Source organism: Rhopilema esculentum, chromosome 20 (assembly GCF_057945365.1).
Source record: "Rhopilema esculentum isolate cy_ngs chromosome 20, ASM5794536v1, whole genome shotgun sequence".
NCBI lineage: Eukaryota > Metazoa > Cnidaria > Scyphozoa > Rhizostomeae > Rhizostomatidae > Rhopilema > Rhopilema esculentum.
The window spans coordinates 2,664,912-2,684,016 of NC_142834.1; the positions used below are offsets into that span (position 1 = coordinate 2,664,912).

At 36.7% G+C, this 19,105-nt stretch overlaps 1 protein-coding gene across 1 annotated transcript in view; it reads left to right on the forward strand.

Annotated features, from left to right (window-relative positions):
* LOC135687106 (T-complex protein 1 subunit gamma) overlaps window positions 1-19,105 on the forward strand; it is a 31,255-nt gene that overhangs the window by 3,820 nt on the left and 8,330 nt on the right. Inside the window, exons 3-14 of the mRNA XM_065203565.2 lie at window positions 976-1,026; window positions 1,540-1,820; window positions 3,037-3,117; window positions 3,653-3,758; window positions 4,541-4,623; window positions 4,974-5,040; window positions 5,466-5,500; window positions 6,092-6,189; window positions 7,105-7,186; window positions 9,327-9,425; window positions 10,142-10,226; window positions 16,952-17,053. Of these exons, the coding sequence (XP_065059637.1) occupies window positions 976-1,026; window positions 1,540-1,820; window positions 3,037-3,117; window positions 3,653-3,758; window positions 4,541-4,623; window positions 4,974-5,040; window positions 5,466-5,500; window positions 6,092-6,189; window positions 7,105-7,186; window positions 9,327-9,425; window positions 10,142-10,226; window positions 16,952-17,053 (1,170 nt within the window). The remainder of the gene's footprint in view (window positions 1-975; window positions 1,027-1,539; window positions 1,821-3,036; window positions 3,118-3,652; window positions 3,759-4,540; window positions 4,624-4,973; window positions 5,041-5,465; window positions 5,501-6,091; window positions 6,190-7,104; window positions 7,187-9,326; window positions 9,426-10,141; window positions 10,227-16,951; window positions 17,054-19,105) is intronic.

The following is a 19,105-nucleotide window of genomic DNA, read 5'->3' on the forward strand; positions in this document are numbered from 1 at the left end:
TCTATTGTTCTCAAAAATTCATTTCTACCTCATAAATTTAGAACATAGATTCCGAATGGCAATTTCTCTAAGAAAAATTGACTTGTCTTGTATCCATTAAACAATGCAAAGACTTTAATCTTTCTAGCTGCTTTTATTGTCTATTTATGTATGATATTTATGTCTGTTTAACAAATATTTTTCCAGAAATGGTAACATCTTTATGCTTGATGCTCATTTCTTAGATTAGATTAAAAGTCTTGACTGGCAAATATTCTCCAATCTGGCTGGCGAATTTTAAAAGCATTACAATCAAGAAATAGATGTATATTTTCAAAAAATTCCTTTAATGTTTATACCACTGAAGCAAAAATATTTTGTGCCACAACTAATTTAAAAAATGTTTTCCCTCAGCACTACAATAATAGTCAGGAATGATTAAAAACCCAACAAGGGAGAATTTTTTCTTAAATTAAATTAAAAATGATGCAAATTTTAGAAAATCTTAAATTATTAAAAATTCATTCAACCTTCAACCACACTCTTTCTAACTGTTCACCTAGTGTCTTTCTTTGAGAAGAAACAAGGTCACCAAGTCAAAATTATTTTTTGCTAGATTGTTAAGTACATACAATGTTAGTCTAAAGGCATATTTAATTATTCTCAGGAGATCAGAGACATTATCCCAGGTTCCCTGAGACATTCTCTTCCAGTGCTCGCCCTTTGCAAGTCTCTTCTCCAAACACAAAAACTCAATTCCAACTCTTTCTTCCTCCCTAGATCTTTTAAACCTTGCAATGCTCTACCCCTTTCCTGTTTCCCAAACTCTCACAACCTGTCTTTATTCAAAACGAAAATAATTAAGCTTGATCTTTCCTATCGCTATCCTAATCACTCCTCTCTCTCTCTCTCTTGTTAGGGCTTAGCTATAAGTACTTGAGCTTTAACATAGCATTGCCAACTAAAAAGATTATTATCATTGCTTACGAATTTCAGGCTGTTGCAGATGTTATAAGGACATGTCTTGGACCAAGAGCAATGTTAAAGGTCAGAATTTCTTATTTTATTATATCTTTGTAATTTCTTATACAGAAACACAAGGAGAACTTTCACCTTTAATGTTTATATCAAAACGTATTTTCATTTTGAGCTTTTAAACTCACGAGGAGCCTAATTTATTAACCCATTAAAGGCAATGAGTCATTAAAAAAGACGGGGGTATACCCAAACGTACCCAATCTGCTGAGTCATAAATTTCGTGCCCTTGATGCTGTTTGTTGATCTGCTACTGATCACATGAGCTCACCTCAAACTGATTGACAAAGCAATTTCCATTAATAGCAAGTTGTCAACAACAGATACTTATATCATATGAAACTACAGTGATCACCCTGAAAGCAAATGACCCCCTATAAAGAAGGTCTATTTACCATGACTCAATGCCTTCAAATTTTCAAAATCTTTGCAATATTACTCTAGGATAGTAAGAAAGCAAGAATGAAATTTATTAAGCTTGAAATCTGTGTAATTTATGTATTGTATTTTGCCATTTTGAAATAGATGCTGATGGATCCTATGGGTGGTATTGTGATGACCAACGATGGTAATGCCATTTTGCGGGAAATCATTGTTCAGCACCCTGCTGCTAAAAGTATGATTGAAATTAGCAGAGCACAGGACGAAGAAGTCGGTGATGGTACAACATCAGTTGTGATCTTGGCTGGGGAGATGCTCAGTGTTGCAAGTCAGTTTCTGGAGGATCAGATGCATCCGACGCTGATTATTGCTGCCTACAGACAAGCATTAGATGATATGATTGATATCCTGAAGAACCAGATTAGGTATGTAGGTGCAGCGTCTTGAGTACCGTAAATCAGGGGCGGAAACTTGGTCAAATATTGGGGGGCAAGCCTATTGTTTTAATAAGATGATGTCACATTTCCCATTGTTTTAGAACAAAAGACCATTGTTCTCTACAGTATTGGCGGGGTGATGGCCCCCCCTCGCCCCCCCCCCCCCCAAGTGTCCGCCACTGCCCTAAATCCTCAGATTAGCCCCCTGGGCGCTTCTTTATTTTTGATATTTTTTGGATGGAAGCTTATTCAAGGGGGGGCTTATACGAGGGGGGCAATATAAAATTATTGTAGACATTAAGAAGACATTATTAAAAGACCTCATTGATTTTAATAGGAATTTATTTATGAGCATTTAATTGATTAATACCAAAAGTACAAATTTGTTGTGGTAGTTCAATAAAACGCCATGGGCAACCTCAGATGGCAAAAATCATCAAATGGAGGGGTCCAATTAGAGAATTTACGGTAGCAGTGGGGGATTATTCGAGGGGTGGGCTTATTGAAGATTTGTAGCTCTAAGGTGGGGGCTTATTCGAGGGGAGGGGGCAATTCTTCTAAGTTGGTTCTAAGTTGCTACCTTGAGTTTCACGCCTAATATGCTCATAAGGCAATTCAGAGTAGCAACTTAGAACCGTCCTGTTCTTTACACCAACAGTGTGTTCAGCTTTGCCTTTACGGCACCAATCACTTATTGACAGACTGGTGAACTGTAATTTTCATTTATTAAGATATATATGCCTATGAAATGTCATCATGTCAATAGTTATTAGAATTGGTATTTGAAGGCCAGAAATGCTGAACTGTAAAATTTGATTTTAAATTGAAAGACTGTTAAGATGTCAAAAAATGAAGAATTATAAAATGGAGATAAAATTGTATTGTGTTTACTGGCACCAAATTTTTCCAGTTATTTGATTCCAATGGTTTCCTGCAGTGATCTCTTTCATTTCAAATGCTTCAGTTTTTTGTACTGACTTTTAACTGTCTGCATTTTTTTTGTTACATACGATCAGTGAATTATAGAGAAATCTCTACATTTATACTAAAATTAGTTTGATTGATGAGGGTGCAAGTTAAAGTTCTCTTGGTTTCAGAGTTTTGGTCTGTTTAAAGCAAAAATATTTCTGCCCCACTAATTCTGTAAGTGTAATGGGTATCTAAATTGAACTTATCTTATGTTGTCTTTGATTTCTTCTTAAAGCACACCAATTGATGTGAATGACGATAAGGAGATGATGAAAATCATTCAGAGTTGCCTGGGAACTAAGTTAATGGGCAACTGGTAAGTAACTCTGTTTTTTTGACCAAAAGTTCCTAGACAAAAATTTATAAGTTGCTTTGATTTTCAAGGGCGGTTTTTAGGCTTTTAGTTTACCAAATTGTGTGAATTCTCCAGCAAGTGCGTTGGCTTTTAAAAACAGCATGAAAGAAGTGGATTGATGAGTTTCAATGCAGTGTTTTCCTGCTTAAGATTATTTTTATGTGAATATAATAATTTATTAATGGAACAATATTTCCTCTTGAGTTTGGATTAATGAATGAAAATATCAACAAGTAGAAAACAGCTTGCTGCAAGTAAGTGGTTTTCCATGAAGACTGTCTTTCCTAAGTCTTCACTCTCTTTCCAAGAGAAGTTTTGCTTAAAAAACTTCTCTAAACCCTTTTTGATTACCCATTCCTTTCTCTCGACTCCTTTTACTAAGCCCTTTTTTCTGAAACCCGTTCTCGTTACCCCATTCTCTAAACCGATGTTTCTAACCACTTTTCTAAACCCTATTTCTGTAATTTATTGTAATGATATGCCTCTCTGATTACAGGGGTGACTTGGCCTGCTCTATTGCTTTAAAAGCTGTTAGGACTGTTCTTAAAGATGACAATGGAAGAAGAGAGATTGACATCAAGCGATACGCTAAAGTCGAAAAGGTCCGTTGTGTTAGCAATACCCCTTAATGTCTAGACTATTCAGCCATGCCATTGATTCGTTATCAAATGATGTAAATATTTGCTATTAAACTGTGAAATTATTTCATTTCTGGTACATAATTACATTTGAAGTTAAACTATTCACTCGTTGATATGTGTTCTCATGCTGACGTCAAATGAATCATATTTCTACCTCCCACACAATTTTTTTCACCATCTCAGTTCTGTTACTAATCTGTCTCTAATCTTCTTAATCTAGAGAGTCTCCGATCCCATTTCCGTACTTTGTTTCAGTGTATCTGTTACTTGGAAGATAAACTTGTTTTTATCTCAATTTCTGGGATTCTATTTTCCATAGTTTCTAATTTAGGCCCGGTGCCAATTTATTTCTTTGTCTGATTTCTCTGCCACGTAGCGCCATAGTGTGGGGGTCATATGTCTGGAGCTTTCAAGTGTTTTCTCTTGAACCCATTGTCTTATGGACAGAGAAATCATATTGTCTTATTGTCTCTGAAACTTTCCCTATAGTTGGAAAACTTCCTTGAGATTCTAGAACTTAAACTTTTGCAATCCTACCCTTCTTTTAATGTTGAAAGAACCTTCCCTTTATGTTCCCACAATTCAAAGCCTTTCTGTGCGAATATCTTCTGCATTTTAAGCAATCATCGCGTCATTGTCTGACATCTTTCCACATAGACCCCTTTCGCTCCATGATTTTTGCTTTCAGTGCTTCACAATATGCTGCTACATCTATGATTCTGTTATTCTTTTAATCTTCTCAGGTTCCTGGTGGCTCATTGGAAGATTCCAGGGTACTTGATGGCATTATGTTGAACAAAGATGTCACTAACGCAAGAATGAGAAGGTTATACAATTCAATTCAATTTTTAGGAACATCTATTTCCCTCATACCGTTTTCTTTTAATCGACAAACAGTGCTTAAGTCTTAATAATAATAATAATAATCTACCATATTTATACAGGATAGCCTTTTCAGTAAAGATAATACTGCTATCACTAAGGGTCCTGTTAAAAAAAGTTTGTAAAGTTTGTAAGGTTCTCAAATATTTACTTTAATATTAAGGTAACTTAAATATTTACGTTTCTTTATACATTTATTGTGCTCATTAAATTTATTGTATTTATTAAATTTATTGTATAAACCTGAATTAATGTTTGTTCAAGCTGAAAAATTGGTTATTGTTTTTCTTGCAGGCGAATTGAGAATCCACGAATCCTGCTTTTAGATTGTACATTAGAGTATAAGAAAGGGGAGAGTATGGTAAGATTCAATTTTCTTAATTAATCAAATATTCGTTTTGGATACAACCCGATTTCCACTTTATCTAGTGTTCCTTAGATTAACGATCTTCTGTTTCGTAGATTAATTGTATTTTTCCCCTACTAGTTATCTGTATGCTGCTAGCCCTTACTTTTTAGCTACATCAGGTTTCTGAAAACGTAAATTTTTCTTTCAAACCTTGTTTTTTTATGGCTTGTATTTCTTTCAACATCACAGTTGATTGCCCAGTGCTACTTTCATACCGCTGTCCCACAAGCCTCATCGTGAAAAGGAGCTAGCTTTTTGCCAATTGTCAAGAATAAAATGTGATGTTTGGAGCCATTTGATTTTGCTTCTTAATTGTATATCTCCTTATGATATTCCCTAACATTAAACTATCAACGATTTTTTTTGTTTTCTTGCAGACAAATATAGAAATTACCAAAGAAGAAGATTTCAAGTTAGTACAAATTTGTCGTTTTAATCCTTTCTTGTCCTTGTTTAATTAATAAATAGTTGTTGATCTAATGAATGCTATGTAGTGAGCACAGTTCTTTCAAGTACATAATACCAAATACACTTCCAGTGCGCACCCTTTCCAAATCTCCTTGCCTAATTCAAGAACTCTGTCCCACACAACTCATCATTCCTCTACAGAACTTCCCTTGTAAGGGCCTTACTATAGTTTCCCGCGCCTTTCCATATTATCACCGACTGAAAGAAATACCAACTTTTGATGTAAGACATCTTAAGAATGAGTAACAGTCCAGTATACATGTATTAATGAAGTAAGAACTTAACGAGAAACAGAAGGTATGATTGGTTAAACTAGAACAGGTGTAGTAAACATTTTCTGTTCCTTTGTGAATTCGAGTTGATAAGACAACCTTTAAAGAAGTACTGACGTCATCTATTGAAACTGGCCCAGTTTGTCCTTGGGGGGGGGGTTAATTCCTGGTGGAAATTGTAGGGAAGAGAGTGCTCCCTTGTTGTAAAACGCAAGAAAGTATTAATGGCCTAATATCGTTTTCTTTCTGCTTATTTTACTTAGCAAAATTCTTCAGCTGGAAGAGGAGTATATAAAGAAAGTATGCAATGAGATCATTGGACATAAGCCTGATCTTGTTTTCACTGAAAAGGGTGTATCTGGTAAGTACTTCCTCGTGCATACAAATGTTTGTTTGCTGATCAGAATATCTAAACGTGAATTGAAATAACACTACTGGAATGCTGTCCACATATTATAATTGTTCCATATCAACTATCCTGGAGAGGGAAAGAGAGGGAGGTTTTTACATCCTTCTCCTAAGTCAATGCAAGTATCTCTATTATTAAGTACAGACGTGCCAACTGTGATTGGAGGAAGAGAGGTTGGACAGTACATGCATGAGAGGTTGCCCATAATATGTTTAATACTTTATCTCGAAAGCAGTGTCCAGGATTTTGTATTTGAACTGAAGAGCCCAGCATAAAATCCTTCCATAAGGCTGCAGCCAAAATTCAGTTTTGAATCCGCCTGTCAAAAAAGCCTAGTTACTGGAGTACCAGTGTGTGTATGTTTGCTGTGTGTCTGGGTTTTTCGAGTATTCTGTTACATGGAATAATGTACCAATATCCCTTAGACTGAAAGGCTCTCATATTTAAAACCGTTAATATTAAATTGAAATGTAGATGTTTAAGTGTCGTGAATTGACTGTGGTGAAACTAGTAAATGGAAACTGAACCACTGTTCAAATTGACAAGTATCAAGGGTGTCTGAAAACTGGAAACGAAAAACCAGTTTTTGGCTTGAACTGGTTGAATTCTCCTTACATAACCTGATTTGCTGGCTAGAATTATGAATGGCGGGTGTTAAAGGCTGTGAATCAAACGATGTCTATCAGCATTTTCCCAGTCGTTTGATTCAATAGAAACAACAAAGCGTTTGATTCATATAACTTTCCTTGCATTCCAGCTTCTGTTGTGGAAAATTACGTCATAATTGTAAATGATTTTCAACCGTTCATGCATCCTTAAGCCTCATAAACTATTTTTTAATTGTGTTTCGTGGTTTTGTTTTCCCAGATCTTGCCCAGCATTTCTTGGCTAAAGCAAATATTTCTGTCATTCGACGCATCAAGAAGACGGACAATAATCGACTTGCCAGGTAATATTTTCTTAAGAATAAAGAATGCCATTGAAAGGCCCAATGGTCTAGCGATCCTTTGTGAGGGAAGAAAGTCAGTATTTCCCTAGTGATGCAAGAGAAAATAGTTTTTGATCGGCTTTTATCACTGCAAATTATATAAAGGAATGTGCAACTCGCACCTTATTCATTGCAAAATACGCACGAAATTTTCACAAAATATTAAGGATTCTCTTTTGATTTATTGCTTCCATTTTCTGCTTCCTTTCTGACTATCTATTTATATCCTACTTTAGTTGTTATATTTATGTTTAAAACTCCACAGATAATGACCTCCGAAGCCCCATAAATTACAAAAATTGAAACCTATAAAACTGTAGAAAAGGCAATTTAATAATTAGCCCCTTTTGCAAGTTTTATTTTGTCGGGTAAACATTTAATTGGCAGCAAAACGTGAGCAAAGAAGATTCTTATTTTAATAAGGACTCTGCTTTGAATAACGGCGGTTTTTGGGTGGCATCTCAAGAACATTTGATATTTTATTAAGGTCGTCGCTTTTAAATTTCATTAAACAAAGACAAGTTCGATCTGTGTAAGAAGACCATTATCAAACCTGTTAAAATAGAATCTTTCTATAGATGTTGAACTCTAATTTACAGCCAAGCCAAAAAATTCATAGCAAATTTGTGTCCATTTTCAACTTACATGTCCAATTTTTTCAATTTTCATTTCTTTGGTTCATCGTGTTTTGTTTACTGACGCTGTTTCGTTGTCGATAAAAATAGGATTGCTCGTAGAAACCTGAACTGAGATTCAGATTAAGAGGTCATATTTTCTAATAACCGATTCATTTATGTAATTTGTGACAGAACAGGAAATTATTTCTATCAGTGCCTAACTGCCAGTTAATCTGTGGATTACGCGTGTACAAGTATGATCCTAAAAATTAGGACGGTCTCTAGTGGTGTTGTGTAATGAGATCGTTGCCTGCAACTCGCATGATTGATTGATGTTTTAAATGACTAATTTTATTCTCATTCGCGCATCGACTGTCTCTGCAAATTTGATAATCCTCTGTATGGAAAATGAAGTTGCAAGGTGCCTTTGCCGATGTTATTAATCTAGTTTGATGCGAAGATGGCGTGCCTGCAAATTTCGTTAATTAACAAGCCTTGCTCGACTTTGTAAGTGGATTTAATCAACCAAGACTTCATGTCGCCTAATAACATCACTGGCTGCTTGAGCAATGGTCAATTAGGCAGTGTATTAAATTCATAGAAAGAACATTGTAATCAAATTCCATTTGTCAAAAGGCAAGTATTCCGAACAGGCTAGGCATATTGCAAACGGCAGATAATTTGACCGCACCTCATGATAGGTCTGCAAAAAACAGTCCACGAACAGTTTCGGCAAGATATGTATGAGATCCTGCCAGTAGGAACAGCTGATTTAAATTTTGAGCAGGATAAGAAAATCACTCGCCCTGTTTTTGATGGCTCAAACCCTGTGGTTAAAATTCGAAAAATTTGAAGGGGTCTTAATTTGGTTGAGCGAATTAGCAAATATCAAGTTTATTTGTGAACCGTTTTGTTATACTAGAGCTTTTTTGTTAATGCAGCGGCCTCTAAAGTTGCATATTGACAAGGTGTGGCCAAAGGTGTGGCATCTAGATAAGCCTACAGCATGCACAGCCAGTCCCCCAAACTTTCAAAGTCTCCAAACTTTTTAAAGACCTTAAACTTTGGTTTCAAACTCCAGTTGGCTATTGCCTCATTTACTGGGTTTTAAGGCGTTGTGTGAATGCCCAATAAGTTAACTGGGTGTGTGCATGGTACGATGCTAAAAGAGACTGTTCGAAATAGTATATACCTTAGAAGTTTGAAAGATTTAGGTAATATCTTGACAACTGTATTGTTCAATTTAAGCAAAACCTCCCTGGCAATCTTTCTCTCTGGTCTGTTTCAAAAGGAGCTTGTAGGTGATCTTAGGTACTTATCATGGCACTATACAAGGGCATTCTGAATCACACCACATGTTCTATTACTTAACTTCTTGCTAGCCAGGGAAGTTATAAAATCAATTACATATTAAACCTGAGTGCCCTATTTTGAAACGACTGGATTGGATGAATGCCAGTATAAAGAGTATTTTTCAATCACAGGGCCATAGGTGCAACGATCGTCAATAGAACTGAAGAAATAAAGGAAGAAGACATCGGAAAGGGTGCAGGCTTATTTGAAATCAAGAAGTTTGGTGACGAGTAAGTCCTCATTTGCATGACATTGCATCATAACCTCTTATTCGTTTTCGTGTTTGAGTGCTTACCAGTAATGCTTCCAAGGCTAGTTTCTCTAATGAAAATCTACTGCCAGTTACTGTAGTTTAGTCTCAAGTCTTCTTGTGGAGTTTGAGTTTTGCTTTCTGCTAAAAGATAGCAATCGGTGTAGAGTTAGGCTCTTTGTAAACTCAGGAATTGCGAATCCTTTGTTTTGAGTAATAGGCTCATAAGTGACTGTAGTTACTGACTTGGCTCGGTTCTCAAGTTGTAAGCGGCTGTGAACTGATTGCAAAAACACCTGTGAATAAAAAATATTTAGACTGTAAGCAATCTGTTTATTGATACTCGAAATGGATAATTAGGAAAATTGAATAGTTAACAGATTAGATTAGAAGATGTTTAGGTTTTGGTTGCTTGAGAAAAGGAGCTGCAACGAATTAACCATTAAATTCCTCAATGATTGGATCATCTTGATTTCATTTTTTTAAACTAAACATTGGATTTTTGAACAGCTGAGTTGGTGCAACAGAAACCAAACAGTCATTAATCAACGATAATAAAAGATAACTCGAAGATTGATTATCGAATCAAGCTAAAATCCAATCAAAAAGTACATTTAAAGCTAGTTATTTATTTGTTTAATATTTCGTTCAATAATTGTATATACACTTTATTATCTTTATCTATATTCTATTTAGGTATTTCACATTTATAACAAAATGCAAAGACCCAAAGGCTTGCTCGATCCTGCTCAGGGGAGCAAGCAAGGATATTCTACACGAAGTGAGTCAGCCATTTAAGTTGCTCTGTTTGATGCTTTGCCAGGCTGGGTATTCACCCTTTAACCACCTTCCATTCGTCAATGTTATTTTCCTTTCCAGCAGCAATATTCAAAAATTTGAAAAACTTCATCGGGGATCTTTTTCGGTGCCATTTATACTGATTCCTGAAAAGTTTTCCCACAATTATTTTTGAACTTAGAACCACTCCATAAAAACACCATGAGTAATTATAGGTTATCTTAAAAAGGCTGATTATTACTGACGAAAGTACTAGAGTCTTTAAGGATATCATGCTCCCCTCAACTTTTCTATCACCCTTCTATTACCCTAGATTGGGGGCACATGTAGGTGCCAGGGTGACTCCGTGGTAAGGGTTGCTTACTACAGATCCAAGAGTCTAGGTTGGAGCCCCCGACATGACCAAATTTTCACTAAGAGTCGCCAGCTCTCTGTAATTCCAGGCGTAGGAATCACGTGGTTTGGTCACATCGAGAGGAAGGACCAGGACACTGCTCGATAAGCATAGCTTCTCAGTGTCCTTAAAACTACCTTCGGATGCTAGGTAGAAACAAACCAACATATTTGACCAGACTCATTATTTCGCGTAGAAAGTCGTCCTTTTGTCTAGACCTTGCTTGTGCATTGCTTGAATTAATGACAATTGCTTAAAGTTGCCCGTTATTCGCACGCTTAATACCCTGGCACTTGCCACATCATCCCCTTGTACATTATATCGTCCTTGTTTCTAGGTTAACATGAATTCAAACACAGTTAACGCCCAAATGTTTTGTAACTGCTATTCATATGTGGTTACGATGCCTTCCTGTCTAACCATATTCTGTTTGGATATGACATTTCACTTGCTTTAAACCTTTGATAGTTTATCAGCTAATCCTTTTTAATAGTTCCGGTTTTTCGGACTATGCTTCTTCCACAAATGAATCTGTGACATAGATTCATCCTTCGATTGTAGCTAGAAGTTTCGCTCTGTGACTATTCTTCTGAGAGAACTTTTCGTTTTTTTTAACAAACAAGCATAACTTCTGTCTTTCATTTTGTTTACAAAACGGTCAGAAAACCGTCCCTATTCCAATCTGATCCCACTTTTTGGATACTTCGTACCATTTGCATCATTAATCTTATATTTACGCAAGTAATAAATTTCTATATATTATTTAGTAATTCCCATTCTTCTCAAACTCTGCACTCATCTTGCTGTATGTACCCAGCCATTTTATCCTATTTTTTGATACTCTTTGTCTCATTCAAGTAGCTGAAAAGATATATTTATGCCACTGTACAATAAATAATGCCCCATAGTGACTTTTGGGCCTAAGTTGAAGAAATCGAATTTCGTTTTCTTGGCATGCCAACAGTAACGAAAACCACGACACCAGGCAAATTTTTTACAACTCTTAGGGATTTTCGAGTAGTACACTCTTTTTTTATAAGAACAATTTTATAAGAACACGAGCCTCAAAATTGGTTAGAAGTTGAGAACAAATTAAGAACAAGCTGAGGCTGAGCTACTGTAAAATGAAATTTTGAACAACGTTTAATCTCAAAAACGAGGATTTTTAGCCATATGTGGGTGCTTTTTGGGTGAATATTCAAACATGTCGGCAAGTGAAGGTTGTCTCACGCACTATGTTGGCAAATGAGGCCTGAACACCTCCCCAGAGCGAAAAGCTAGAAATTGCACTATATATAAATTCAAGAACAAATTAAGAACAATCAGCCTGAACTCAAATTTACTGGTTCTTATAAAAAGAAAAGGGTGTATTTACTATAAACAACTCGCGCTGCCAAGTTATCCATTCATTGATTTATTCCTAAGCTCAGTCGCTTTATAATGGTCTTTGCCAATGATTGATGTTGGCTTAGTTTTCTCTTGTCTATACGCTCATCAGCTAAAGCATCGTGACGTAGAACTTTTTTCGGTGAATTGATACCAGATTCCACGCCTAGCGAAGATCGTTTCTGTTGCTTGTTGCCGCATACTCGCACATGATCTGGTGTGTAAGACAGAATGGCGTTAAGTTGCTACTCCGAGTTTCACGCTCAATGCGATCATCAAGTAACTAATCTGTGTGTTTGATGCTTTTCATTACCGGCCATTCTGATAAGATTTTTCGTATCTATCAAAACACATTTTAAGAACTTTTCTGTTAGAAGCATCTTTTCAATCTGATAACACTGTTTCATTCTGCCAGGAATCCTTTCGTAATTGACGTCTGCTTTGAGAATAACAAATCCGGCTTAAAGTCTGTCTAGAAGGGAATTTCTCTTGTTGTCTCGAATTTTGTTGTAGTAGCCATCCATAAATCTCCGATTAAGGTCTTTTCTTGTGTGTTTGTTGACTGACTAAATATATGTTCATAATAACCTTTCGTTCTAAATATAATTCGTTATGTTACACTTTTTCCTGTCATTTTGAAATTTTGCCAAACGAAGGGCTGGTTTAGTTTTATCTAGATTTATCTGTTTTCTAATTCTAGACACAGCTCCACTTAAACTCAGAAATGTTTTGAAATGTTATATATGTCTACTTTGCCCCAAAAATGTCTGATTTCGTGGATTGAATTTCTTTATTTTCTTTGAATTGAGTAGGACAGACTTTCCTCCAGCTTTTCTGTGGACAATGTTTTAATTATGGTTTTTCTTGACCAAGCCCTTGTATTCAATATCGACACTTTTGTGTTTCTATATTTCAGTAGATTCCGGTTATATTCATACCAAATGTTGTTTGAAAACTTGTGACTGTAAACGGAGTATGACTGTGAGCGGAGCTAAATATGATGGTTTTATATAATTGGGCCTAAATTTTATGTAACTGTTGCCAGTAGTGTGATTTTTAGTGGAGTGACTGTAAGCGGAGTTAACTGTAGACTACATTTTCTATCAGCAAGCGGCACTGATTGGGCAACCTCAACAGTCATGTGCTCGCGTTTCTGATTGGCCTAATTCGATCCACAACTGGGTATATATATTTCCATTATAGCGTGTACGAGTTCTTTCGACAGCGCCGAGTGAAGATGTGCTTAGGCCCAAAGGCCTAAGCTGAGAGATACAACACTTTTAGGAACCGAAGATTGATCTTGATCATTCAATGTTAAAAACACAATTAACTTAAATCACAAGAGTTTCCGAATAGCGTAGAGACAACATATTGGCGCCAATGACGCAATGACACATAAATGCGAAAACACATTGCTAGGAAGCTAAAACCTAACACACACACGTTGCAATGAACTGTATAAGCTGAACGTGGTGACATAATACGAAATTGATCAACACCAAAACTAAACATGTTACACCTTGCATAAAATTTTCGATCTTTGTTCTGTAGTTTTAAACTCTGAAGAGTGTAAAACGAAAAGATTTAGTTTACTTTTCAAAGCCATTTTTATACTATTCATCGAATCTGCCTTGATTTCCTCTCAGGACCTTTTAGTGTCTATCTATCATTGTCCTGTATGATGGGATCTATGGACGGCGCACCAGTCTAAAAGTGGAGGGACTGAAATGGGTGTGCCCGAAAGTTTTTCAGACCACAACCTCTTGAATGCTGGAAAACGCCCTTTTAGAAAATGTTTACTCATTTCTACTGAGCTTTTGTTAATAGTCTGGTTCAGAGAGGATATCAATAACTATAAAAATAGATAAAATTAGCTTGAGGATAATAAAACACCAAGCTAACCAAGTTAGAAAATCATCATATCACTAAACAAAATAAAACACCTAGAAAATGAACAAAAAAGGTTACCAGTCAAGAAGAACTGCTACTACATAGGGGGAAGCTATTCAAAGTTGCGATAAGGCAAATCTTTCAAAAAAATTCTAGCCTATTACTGCAAAAAAGTGTGGGGGGGGCTATACCCCCTGGTAGCGCATGGCTGCGCGGTGCCTGGATGGAACAATTCATCCTTTTCCCTGTCGCTTTTGGCTAAATGATGTTCCGGTTGCTCCGAACCGAACCTACAGTGAAAACCCTTTCTAGCTTTCCAATAAGATCTTGGTTTACCACTTTCGCAATATATTACTTCATCTTGCCAAAACTGGGAAATAAGCACATCCCTCCGATCGAGATTAAAGGTATAAATGAGGTGACGATTTTGTGGCTACTTTTTCCTTCAGACAAAGATATCAGAGTAAGACCGTGCAACAATTCTTACTGTCAAACCAGATCAGGGCCTCATTCAGATTCTTATTTTGAGAAAAGGCAACAGTGGCGGTGGCAGCTACTGGAAATTGGGGATGGGGGGCGTAGCCCATGAAACCACTTACTTTTGTCTCCTTTCAATTTTTTATACCGAGTGCACTTTCTTTAGGCAAATCTTAAAGATATATGATCCACCTCTACCAATGTATTACGTGTTATGAAGAAGAATTACGTTGACAATGTTTTGACAAAAGTGTGGGGGGAGGGTAATTGAGCCCCTTACCACCCCTTGGTGCCGCCACTGAAACTCGGCCAAACTGTTGTGTTTGCGAGTCGTATTCTTCTTATCGCTGACATCGCTTGTCTCTAGGAGTGCTAAGCTTCCAAAGTCTTTTGTCACAACATTGACTAAAATTTCCTAAGAAGTGTGTAATTGGTAACCCAATTTGTTACTCTATAACTTTGAAGCTTCATTTCATTATAAATTTGATTATGCTGTGCTATATAGAGTTACAAAACCCACCTAGCTTTTCTCAATTCTTCAAACACGTCTCATCAGTTGTCTAGTCATTTTAAGTTTTTAGGCGTAGCTGTGATGGAATTACATGAAGTATTATCATTCGCGTATTTTACATGAAGACTAATAAATGTGGTCATGATGATTTTGGTTGTTAGAGTAAGATAAGCCTTCGTTACTGTCTCCTATACCCTCCTTGATATTATTAAAGTATTCTTTGTTCTGTATCTTTGGTGCAAGTATCCGTTAGATATTAATCTCGTGGTCGCTGCAACTTGTTTTTCCATTAAAAACGCAATTAAATTACCCACAAGTGTTTCAAGTACCAGTATCTACTGTCTTAGCCTGCCCACTTTTTGGAATTCCTGTCATGTGGTTTTGCCCAAGGACAATCGATTCAGATCTCATACGCATTTACGCAAAGCAGATCAGTTTCCAAGGAAATTTCCTCTCCCAAACGTCGCTCAAATACTTATCGGATGACAAGAGGTGAAAAATCGCCAAAGTCTTTCAACACACTGGTTTGGATATTCATTCAATTCATACTTGGTGGTTTCAAGTTTTTTAGCTTCGGGAGCTACGTCTCTGAAAACCTTTCTCGGGACCCCTAGGTTTCGCTGAGCCTTCCAACCCTGTTGTTGCGCCCCTGGTAAGTTGACTAGAATTCCCCCAGAACTTAACTGAAGCCTTAGGTCTTTTTATGGGCTCCTGGCCTATCCAGGTTTTTCGGACTTTTCCCGGTCCTGTATGATAACTTTATGGCCGACAGCTGTAGATTTAAGACTGTCTCTTGGCAAGGTTGGATGGCAAGGACAATATCAAGTTTGCTAATTGTCTTTAAATCAATTTCCTAAGAGCAATTGTCCGTTATCTGAAAACGAGGCCCATTTCGTATTGGTTTTCAAAACGAGTCTATTTCCTAGACTGTTTAAGGCAGAGACCCAGACAAGATTGGAATTTTGTTACTGTAAGCGAAGACTGACAGACAGTGAACGTCGTTCTGCTGTTTGGGAGCTAATCAAGCCAAAAGATTGGATTGATAGTGGCAATAGGATATAGTGATGTGAACGCTGTGGAAGTCCCACGTGTTACGGAGGTGCTCCCTGACGAAAGTTATATAAGATAACTACAATAGCCAAGGTTGTCATTGTAAAAGGGTTTTTTTTCTTCAATTTTTTCACAATAGGACGTTAGTAGTAAAATTTTTGTGTGGGAACTGGAATGGGGCAAAAACAGCAGAATAGCAATCGCATTTTGTTGAATTTGATGATTTATTTCCATGGCGTGGATAATGTTGTGAATTTGCTATAAAACGTAGGAAATTTCCTAGCGTAGAGTTTTCGATCTATGTTCTGACGTTTTAAACTCTGATGAGTGTCAGACGAAAAGCTTTAGTTTACTAAATGGTTGCTTTTTTCAAAGCCATTTTCAAGTTTTGTACCACCAAAAGATTGTTTGAATAAAAATAGTTGTGGATTATCAAGAGCAGAAAAGGCAGGTGGTGCCCTCTTTTAACAAGTTACGTTTGGTATAGACAAGACTATATTTGATGAAAGTAAAACTCATAAAGCTAATTTATTGTACTTGCTGAAGTTGGGGTTTCTTTAGAAAATACGTGTCATGTTTTATAAAAAAATTAGTTAAGACCTGGTAACTGTAGTATTCCGAAGTTCTAGTTGTAAGTCGGATCTTTGTTCCACATAGAATTTTTTGTTTTCTTTGAGCATTTCTCACACTTTTAATCACTCTTTTAAGAAACTGTAAGTCGTAGTGGAGCAACAAGCGATCACGGGCCCCCTTTGAAAACAAGGGGGCAGCGTTTAATAGACTACATCAACTTCGGGAGCCAAAAATGTTTCTCGGGACCCCTAGGGCTCGTCCCTGATAAGTTGCCTAGAATTCCCCCAGAGCTTAACTGAAGCATGAGGTCTTTTTATAGGCCCTTGGCCTAGCCCATTTTAAAGTCATAGGAGTATTTAAACTTAGATAAAAGCTCTTTTTAGAAACCATCAAGCAAAAAAGGCTTTATTTGATGTTTTCTTTATAGGTCGATCGAAACTTGAATGATGCTTTAAATGTTGCAAGAAACGTGCTTTTGGAACCTCGCCTTGTCCCTGGCGGCGGTGCTGCCGAGATGGCTCTTAGCCACGTAAGTTTCTTCGATCTGTTTTTAAAAGTTTGCATATCTTAATTTCACCTAAAATACTTTTTATTTAATTTTTTTTAATTGGACAGAGCACGGGGATATTTAATGAATTATTCTCCTCCAATTTGTATGATCTTAGATAAACGTTCTCATTTTGTATTCAGGTTTTGAAAGGAACTTTAACACGGTTGTTGGAATGTGATAAGATTCTTAAAACACAATCAACCTTGCAGGCAATTGACAGATACTAAAGAGGCTACAGCCATCTGTCAGTTAAATCTTGACCAATCAATAAACGTCTGAATGGCACCGTGCTCGTTGATTGGCTAGTTATTTATTGACAGACTGTTTAAGCCCCTTTAGTATCTGTCGATTGGTTCTAGCTCCAGTTTCTGACTTGAAAATTAGTAAATAATATTTAACGCAAAAGAACAGCCAATAATTTCAGGGTTTGTATAAAGCTTAATCAGTTTGGAATCTATTTTTTACCGGTTGTTGCACTTTTTAAAGGAGAATTCGTACTTTTTATATGAAAGTTAACAAGCGTCGACTTTTTGGGAAACTTTTACAATGAGGTACTTTTTTACTCTTTACTATACCAAACTGTACTCAACTCTACTGTACTGTATTGTGCTGTACTTTACTGTACTGTACTGTACTGTACTGTACTGTATTGTACTCTACTCTACTCTACTCTACTCTACTCTACTCTACTCTACTCTACTCTACTCTACTCTACTCTACTCTACTCTACTCTACTCTACTCTACTCTACTCTACTCTACTCTACTTCACTCTACTCTACTATACTCTACTCTACTCTACTCTACTCTACTCTACTCTACTCTACTCTACTCTACTCTACTCTACTCTACTCTACTCTACTCTACTCTACTCTACTCTACTCTACTTCACTCTACTCTACTCTACTATACTCTACTCTACTCTACTCTACTCTACTCTACTCTACTCTACTCTACTCTACTCTACTCTACCCTACTCTACTCTACTCTACTCTACTCTACTCTACTCTACTCTACTCTACTCTACTCTACTCTACTCTACTCTACTCTACTCTACCCTACTCTACTCTACTCTACTCTACTCTACTCTACTCTACTCTACTCTACTCTACTCTACTCTACTCTACTTCACTCTACTCTACTATACTCTACTCTACTCTACTCTACTCTACTCTACTCTACTCTACTCTACTCTACTCTACTCTACTCTACTCTACTCTACTCTACTCTACTCTACTCTACTTCACTCTACTCTACTCTACTATACTCTACTCTACTCTACTCTACTCTACTCTACTCTACTCTACTCTACTCTACTCTACTCTACCCTACTCTACTCTACTCTACTCTACTCTACTCTACTCTACTCTACTCTACTCTACTCTACTCTACTCTACTCTACTCTACCCTACTATACTCTACTCTACTCTACTCTACTCTACTCTACTCTACTCTACTCTACTCTACTCTACTCTACTCTACTCTACCCTACTCTACTCTACTCTACTCTACCCTACTCTACTCTACTCTACTCTACTCTACTCTACTCTACTCTACTCTACTCTACTCTACTCTACTCTACTCTACTCTACTCTACCCTACTCTACTCTACTCTACTCTACTCTACTCTACTCTACTCTACTCTACTCTACTCTACTCTACTCTACTCTACTCTACTCTACTCTACTCTACTCTACTCTACTCTACTCTACTCTACTCTACTCTACTCTACTCTACTCTACTCTACTCTACTCTACTCTACTCTACTCTACTCTACTCTACTCTACTCTACTCTACTCTACTCTACTCTACTCTACTCTACTCTACTCTACTCTACTCTACTCTACTCTACACTACTGCTTTGAACTGTATTGTTTTGTACTGCTTATTTACTGTATTGCACTATATTGTCCTATGTGGTTTTGTAACAACCGAGCCCTAAACAATCATTTCCTAAGCTCCAATACACTGCTACCAGCAAAGCATTCCAATTATCCAATTTTAGTATTTTGCATTTTAAATGTAGTTTACAC